This window comes from Oncorhynchus gorbuscha, linkage group LG20, assembly GCF_021184085.1.
Source record: "Oncorhynchus gorbuscha isolate QuinsamMale2020 ecotype Even-year linkage group LG20, OgorEven_v1.0, whole genome shotgun sequence".
In the NCBI taxonomy this organism is placed as follows: Eukaryota; Metazoa; Chordata; class Actinopteri; order Salmoniformes; family Salmonidae; genus Oncorhynchus; species Oncorhynchus gorbuscha.
In genome coordinates this window covers 35,969,587-35,978,279 of record NC_060192.1, presented here as the reverse complement: position 1 = coordinate 35,978,279, position 8,693 = coordinate 35,969,587, and the positions used below count along the sequence as shown (strand labels likewise).

Sequence of the window (8,693 nt, the reverse complement as noted above, 5' to 3'; positions counted from 1 at the left end):
AGCTGCACTCTAGGACTCTATTTCTATGGTTTGTCAATGACTGTCAGTCCTGCTTTGACCTGCACTCTATGGACTCTATTTCTATGGTTTGTCACAGCTGTCAGTTTGCTTTTCAGAAATGTCCTAAACGTTATTTATTTATCCAGGGACTTTACCAGGTACCAACCCTGTTTAGACTGAGAAACAGTGCTCTTTTACAGGCCCTCCAACACCACTGGGGCAATCTGTTCCCATCCAGGGACTGAGAGGAGGGGGATGAATGAGCCAATTGTAAACTGGGGATTATTAGGTGACCGTGATGGTTTGAGGGCCAGATTGAGAACTTAGCCAGGACCCTGGGGTTAACACCACTCTCCAGCAGCATCTGGTCTCCCATCCAGGGATCTTTAATGACCAGAGACCAGGACCCTGTTTCCGACCAGAGGAAGAGGAAAGAGTGCCTCCTACTGGCCCTCCAACACCACTTCCAGCATCATCTGGTCTCCCATCCAGGGACTGACCAGGACCAACCCTGTTTAGACCAGAGGAAAGAGTGCCTCCTACTGGCCCTCCAACACCACTTCCAGCAGCATCTGGTCTCCCATCCAGGGACTGACCAGGACCAACCCTGTTTAGACCAGAGGAAAGAGTGCCTCCTACTGGCCCTCCAACACCACTTTCAGCATCATCTGGTCTCCCATCCAGGGACTGACCAGGACCAACCCTGTTTAGACCAGAGGAAAGAGTGCCTCCTACTGGCCCTCCAACACCACTTCCAGCAGCATCTGGTCTCCCATCCAGGGACTGACCAGGACCAACCCTGTTTAGACCAGAGGAAAGAGTGCCTCCTACGAGCCCTCCAACACCACTTTCAGCAGCATCTGGTCTCCCATCCAGGGACTGACCAGGACCAACCCTGTTTAGACCAGAGGAAAGAGTGCCTCCTACTGGCCCTCCAACACCACTTCCAGCATCATCTGGTCTCCCATCCAGGGACTGACCAGGACCAACCCTGTTTAGACCAGAGGAAAGAGTGCCTCCTACTGGCCCTCCAACACCACTTCCAGCAGCATCTGGTCTCCCATCCAGGGACTGACCAGGACCAACCCTGTTTAGACCAGAGGAAAGAGTGCCTCCTACTGGCCCTCCAACACCACTTTCAGCAGCATCTGGTCTCCCATCCAGGGACTGACCAGGAACAACCCTGTTTAGCTTCAGAAGCAAGCCAGCAGTGAAAGAGTGTGCCTCCTACTGGCCCTCCAACACCACTAGCCATCTGGTCTCCCATCCAGTGGACTATATAGGGTGCCATTTGGGACAAGCCAGCAGTGGTATGACCAGAGGAAAGTGTGCTCCTACTGCCCTCCAACACCACTAGCCTCTGGTCAGCATCTGGACTCTCCCAGGGTGCCATTTGGGACAAGCCAGCAGTGGTATGAAGGGTGGTATGCTCACTGCCCTATAGCCTCTGGTCAGTAGTGACTATAGGGTGCCATTTGGGACAAGCCAGCAGTGGTATGAAGGGTGACCAGTAAAGAGTGCTCACTGCCCTATAGCCTCTGGTCAGAAGTAGTGGACTATATCCTCCCAGGGTGCCATTTGGGACAAGCCAGCAGTGGTATGAAGGGTGGTATGCTCCTACTGCCCTCCAACACCACTGGTCAGCAGCATCTGGTCTCCCATCCAGGGACTGACCAGGGACCAAGCCAGCAGTGGTATGACCAGGGTGGTATGCTCACTGCCCTACTAGCCTCTGGTCAGACAGTGGACTTCCAGCAGCATCTGGTCTCCAGCCAGTGGTATGAAGGGTGATGCTCAGGCCCTATAGCCTCTGGTCAGAAGTAGTGGACTATAGGGTGACATTTGGGACAAGCCAGCAGTGGTATGAAGGGTGGTGTGCTCACTGCCCTATAGCCTCTGGTCAGAAGTAGTGGACTATATAGGGTGCCATTTGGGACAAGCCAGCAGTGGTATGAAGGGTGGTGTGCTCACTGCCCTATAGCCTCTGGTCAGAAGTAGTGGACTATATAGGGTGCCATTTGGGACAAGCCAGCAGTGGTATGAAGGGTGGTATGCTGCTGACAAATACAAAGGCCTTTAAAGGGTGAAGGTGAGCTACAGAAGGTCTACGGTTTGGAAAGCAAAGGCCTTTAAAGGGCGAAGGTGAGCTACAGAAGGTCTACGGTTTGGAAAGCAAAGGCCTTTAAAGGGCGAAGGTGAGCTACAGAAGGTCTACGGTTTGGAAAGCAAAGGCCTTTAAAGGGCGAAGGTGAGCTACAGAAGGTCTACGGTTTGGAAAGCAAAGGCCTTTAAAGGGCGAAGGTGAGCTACAGAAGGTCTACGGTTTGGAAAGCAAACGCCTACTTCTGAAAAGAGAAGACTGATCTGTCTGAAGATGAGAAGCAACTTTTGTTCATTTGAAATAATATACCACAGTCAGCTTTAATTTGAGAGTATTTCATCGGGTAAAAATCATTTAGAAATTACAGCACGTATTGTACATAGTCACCCCATTTTAGGGGACCAAAAGTATGGGGACCAATTCACTTATATGTGGATTAAGATAGTCAAACGTTTAGTATAATTGGGTCCATATTCCTAACATGCAATGACTACATCAAGCTTGTGACTCTACAAACTGGTTGGATGCATTTTCTGTTTGTTTTGTTGTTGTTGTTGTTGTTGTTTTTTCAGATTAATTTGTGCCCAACAGAAATGAAGGGTGAATGATGTATTGTGTCATTTTGGAGTCACTTTTATTGTCAATAAGAAAATAATATGTTTTTGAACACTTCTACATTAATGTGGATGCTAATTAATACGGATAATCCTGAATGAATCGTGAATAATGACAGACGCACAACCCCCCAAGTGCTAACCTCCCTGTTATTTGGGATATGATATATATCAACCCCCCAGTGCTAAACCTCCCCTGTTATTTGGGATATGATATATATCAACCCCCCCTCCCTGTTATTTGGGATATGCTAAACCTCCCTCCCCTGTTATTTGGGATATGATATATATCAACCCCCCCCCAGTGCTGACCTCCCTGTTATTTGGGATATGATATTTGCAATGGTGAGAGGCTAGAATGTCTTGTCTGTATGACTGACAATCTGCACTTTAACCTCATAGTCATTTAAGTCTCCTTCAAAACAGCCTGTAACTAATTATAAAAACACTATTGCTTGTTTTTGGATGTGTAGCATATATTCAAAACATTGTAGCCTATTGTTTTTTTTTGTTGGTTTTTTAACTTTCCTAAAACAATAATTGTCCACCTCACGGTTCATCTGTCAGAGATTTCAGCACTAAATACATCTACTGTGTCTACTACTACTGTGTCTACTACTACTGTGTCTACTACTACTACTGTGTCTACTACTACTACTGTGTCTACTACTACTGTGTCTACTACTACTACTGTGTCTACTACTACTGTGTCTACTACTACTACTGTGTCTACTACTACTGTGTCTACTACTACTGTGTCTACTACTACTACTGTGTCTACTACTACTGTGTCTACTACTACTACTGTGTCTACTACTACTGTGTCTACTACTACTACTGTGTCTACTACTACTGTGTCTACTACTACTGTGTCTACTACTACTGTGTCTACTACTACTGTGTCTACTACTACTACTGTGTCTACTACTACTGTGTCTACTACTACTGTGTCTACTACTACTACTGGGTCTACTACTACTACTGTGTCTACTACTACTACTGTGTCTACTACTACTGTGTCTACTACTACTGTGTCTACTACTACTGTGTCTACTACTACTACTGGGTCTACTACTACTACTGTGTCTACTACTACTACTGTGTCTACTACTACTACTGTGTCTACTACTACTGTGTCTACTACTACTACTGTGTCTACTACTACTACTGTGTCTGCTGTACAGATATTAGGCGTACAGAAGGAAGCTAATACGCATATTTTTCGACCAAGTATAAATAAATTCCCCATGTGTGGAAATCCTTAAAACGGCCCATGGCTATGCACACACACACACACACACACACACACACACACACACACACACACACACACACACACACACACACACACACACACACACACACACACACACACACACACACACACACACACACACACACGCACACACACACACACACACGCACACACACACACACACACACCCCTCTGTCTCCTAACAGTACTCTATAATATATAATATTAATCCTCTTCTCCTCCTCTCTCTCTGCAGGAAAGACTCGATTTTGCCATGAAGGAGATCATCTTTGACCTGCTGTGTGTCGGGAAGCCTGCCAAAGCGTTCAGTCTCAACCCAGAGGTAACACATTGGCAAGCAGGTCGGGGCCCCTACAGCTCAGGTCTACTTCAGACATGTCATAAGCCATGGGACAATTATTTTATTTTTAAATTACAGGAAAGTGGCTTTAAAGCTGCAATATGTATGTTTTTGGGTGACCTGACCAAATTCACTTAGAAATGTAAGTTATAGATCTGTCATTCTCATTGAAAGCATGTCTAAGAAGTGGTAGTAAATATGTTCTATTTACGCTATTTCTAGGCCTACTGTTATTAACTTTTCAGTTTTGTACACCAGCTTCAAATAGCTGAAAATATACTGTTTGGGGTTATTTAAAATATATTCCACAGTGGTTTAGATGGTAAAATTATTCTCTACTTGCTTGTTTTGTCACATAAACTGAAATTAGGTGAACTTTTTAAATTTTAGCAAACAGGAAATGGCGGAGCGATTTCTGCATTTCTGCGAAACGGCAAAATGTTCTTTCACCCTCTTGGCAAAATGTGTAGAATAGCATTGAGATTAGCTTTAAAACAGCAACATTTTCTCTGCCCCATGGCAACATGTGTAGAAGTTCAAGTAGATAGCTATTTTCCTTAAAAAAACGGTTTTCCTTGTTCGGACCTTGCAGAGAGGAGCCTCGCTAACTACACTAAACCACTGACCTGATTCCTATAGCAGAAGGCTGGGGAGCCTCAAATGTATACTAATACTGTGTGTGTGTGTGTGTGTGTGTGTGTTGTGTGTGTGTGTGTGTGTGTTGGGTCTCCGTAGCGTATGAACATAGGTCTGAGGGCCTTCCTGGTCATAGCTGATGCCCTGCAGCAGAAGGATGGGGAGCCTCCCATGCCCAACACTGGAGCCACTCTGCCCTCTGGAAACTCTCTGAAGAAGAAGAAGACTTACCTCAGCAAGACGCTCACTGAGGACGAAGCCCAACTCATAGGTGTGTGTGCGTTTGTGTGTGTGTGCAGCTTGTGGGTGTGTGTGTGTGTGCAGCTTGAGGGTGTGTGTGTGTGTGCAGCTTGTGGGTGTGTGTGTGTGTATTTGCCCCATGAAGTGGCACTAGAGACGCTCTCCCACTAGTGATGGGGGGGGGGGGGGGATCGATACAGTTACATATCGCAATAATATTTTATATTATATTATGTCGATACTTTGTCTCCAAGTATCAATTTGTAAAAATAATATATTGTTTTATTTCTTTCTGTTGCTAGATAGTGTTAGCTAGCGCTAATCAGCTGTACCTGCTTCAAAACTCTGGTATTTTTCATCCTATAGCTTGTTCTCCATCTTTTTTTAAAATAGTGAGCCAACATGTTTTCAGGACTTTTATTGTCGGGACTGATCAAAACCTATTTTCCCATGTTCTCTCGCAGCAGACATGTAGTGAGCAATATGTTTGGAACTTCAAATCACAATAAAATCACAGTATCGTATCACAACACATATAGAATCTTGAGAATCACAATACATATAGAATCTTGAGAATCACAATACATATAGAATCTTGAGAATCACTATACATATAGAATCTTGAGAATCACAATACATATAGAATCTTGAGAATCACAATACATTTAGAATCTTGAGAATCAAAATACATATAGAATCTTGAGAATCACAATACATATAGAATCTCGAGAATCACAATACATTTAGAATCTTGAGAATCACAATACATTTAGAATCTTGAGAATCACAATACATATAGAATCTTGAGAATCACAATACATTTAGAATCTTGAGAATCACAATACATATAGAATCTTGAGAATCACAATACATTTAGAATCTTGAGAATCAAAATACATATAGAATCTTGAGAATCACAATACATATAGAATCTTGAGAATCACAATACATATAGAATCTTGAGAATCACAATACATTTAGAATCTTGAGAATCACAATACATTTAGAATCTTGAGAATCACAATACATATAGAATCTTGAGAATCACAATACATATAGAATCTTGAGAATCACAATACATTTAGAATCTTGAGAATCACAATACATATAGAATCTTGAGAATCACTATACATATAGAATCTTGAGAATCAAAATACATATAGAATCTTGAGAATCACAATACATATAGAATCTTGAGAATCACAATACATATAGAATCTTGAGAATCACAATACATATAGAATCTTGAGAATCACAATACATTTAGAATCTTGAGAATCAAAAATACATATAGAATCTTGAGAATCACAATACATATAGAATCTTGAGAATCACAATACATATAGAATCTTGAGAATCACAATACATATAGAATCTTGAGAATGAGGACTATCGCAGTACATATCGTATTGGCACCGACAGGGCCTTCAGAAAGTATTCACACATTCTTGACCTTTTCCACATCTTGTTGTGTTACAGCCTGAATATAAAATGGAATGAATAGAGATTTTGTTTTCTTCGTCACTGTCCTACACACAATACCCCATAATATCAAAGTGGAATTATGTTTTTAGAAATGTTTACATCATTAATAAAAAATGTAAAGCTGAAATGTCTTGTCAGTAACTATTCAACACCTTTGTTATGACAAGCCTAAATACGTTCAGTATTTAGTAAACATGTGCTTAAAACTCCCTAAGGTCAATGTCCAGGCCTATCTGTGGTCTATGTCTATCTGGGGTCCATGTCTATCTGGGGTCCATGTCTATCTGGGGTCCATGTCTATCTGGGGTCCATGTCTATCTGGGGTCCATGTCTATCTGGGGTCCATGTCTATCTGTGGTCTATGTCTATCTGGGGTCCATGTCTATCTGGGGTCCATGTCTATCTGGGGTCCATGTCTATCTGGGGTCCATGTCTATCTGGGGTCCATGTCGATCTGGGGTCCATGTCTATCTGGGGTCTGGGGTCCATGTCTATCTGGGGTCCATGTCTATCTGGGGTCCATGTCTATCTGGGGTCCATGTCTATCTGGGGTCCATGTCTATCTGGGGTCCATGTCTATCTGGGGTCCATGTCTATCTGGGGTCCATGTCTATCTGGGGTCTGGGGTCCATGTCTATCTGTGGTCCATGTCTATCTGTCTATCTGGGGTCCATGTCTATCTGGGGTCCATGTCTATCTGGGGTCCATGTCTATCTGGGGTCCATGTCTATCTGGGGTCCATGTCTATCTGGGGTCCATGTCTCTGGGGTCTGTCTATCTGTCCATATCTGGGGTCCATGTCTATCTGGGGTCTATGTCTATCTGGGGTCCATGTCTATCTGGGGTCCATGTCTATCTGGGGTCTATGTCTATCTGGGGTCCATGTCTATCTGGGGTCCATGTCTATCTGGGGTCCATGTCTATCTGGGGTCCATGTCTATCTGGGGTCCATGTCTATCTGGGGTCTATGTCTATCTGGGGTCCATCTGGGGTCTGTCTATCTGGGGTCTATGTCTATCTGGGGTCTATCATGTCTATCTGGGGTCTATGTCTATCTGGGGTCCATGTCTATCTGGGGTCCATGTCTGGGGTCTATGTCTATCTGGGGTCCATGTCTATCTGGGGTCTGTCTATCTGGGTCTATGTCTATCTGTGGTCTATGTCTATCTGTGGTCTATGTCTATCTGGGGTCTATGTCTATCTGGGGTCCATGTCTATCTGGGGTCCATGTCTATCTGGGGTCCATGTCTATCTGGGGTCCATGTCTATCTGGGGTCCATGTCTATCTGGGGTCCATGTCTATCTGGGGTCCATGTCTATCTGGGGTCCATGTCTATCTGGGGTCCATGTCTATCTGGGGTCCATGTCTATCTGGGGTCCATGTCTATCTGGGGTCCATGGGTCCATGTCTATCTGGGGTCTGGGGTCCATGTCTATCTGGGGTCCATGTCTATCTGGGGTCCCATGTCTATCTGGGGTCCCATGTCTATCTGGGGTCCATGTCTATCTGGGGTCTATGTCCATGTCTATATCTGGGGTCCATGTCTATCTGGGGTCCATGTCTATCTGGGGTCCATGTCTATCTGGGGTCCATATGTCTATCTGGGGTCCATGTCTATCTGGGGTCCATGTCTATCTGGGGTCCATGTCTATCTGGGGTCCATGTCTATCTGGGGTCCATGTCTATCTGGGTCCATGTCTATCTGGGGTCCATGTCTATGTCTATCTGGGGTCCATGTCTATCTGGGGTCCATGTCTATCTGGGGTCCATGTCTATCTGGGGTCCATGTCTATCTGGGGTCTCTATCTGGGGTCCATGTCTATCTGGGGTCCATGTCTATCTGGGGTCCATGTCGATCTGGGGTCCATGTCTATCTGGGGTCCATCTGTTGTTCCATGCAGTGAATTTGTTATTCAATGCGTTTGTATGGGCTAATAACAGTAAGGCCCAAAAAGTGTTTTCATCAAATATATATATAAAATGATCATTGACAAGATATT

The 8,693-nt window shown here is 44.2% G+C and overlaps 1 protein-coding gene across 1 annotated transcript in view; it reads left to right on the top strand.

The window, feature by feature from the left end:
- The window catches only part of fryb (furry homolog b (Drosophila)), a 192,886-nt gene that overhangs the window by 91,811 nt on the left and 92,382 nt on the right, over window positions 1-8,693 (top strand). The window contains 2 exon segments of the mRNA XM_046316884.1: window positions 4,227-4,313; window positions 5,067-5,238. Coding sequence (XP_046172840.1) covers window positions 4,227-4,313; window positions 5,067-5,238 — 259 coding nt within the window.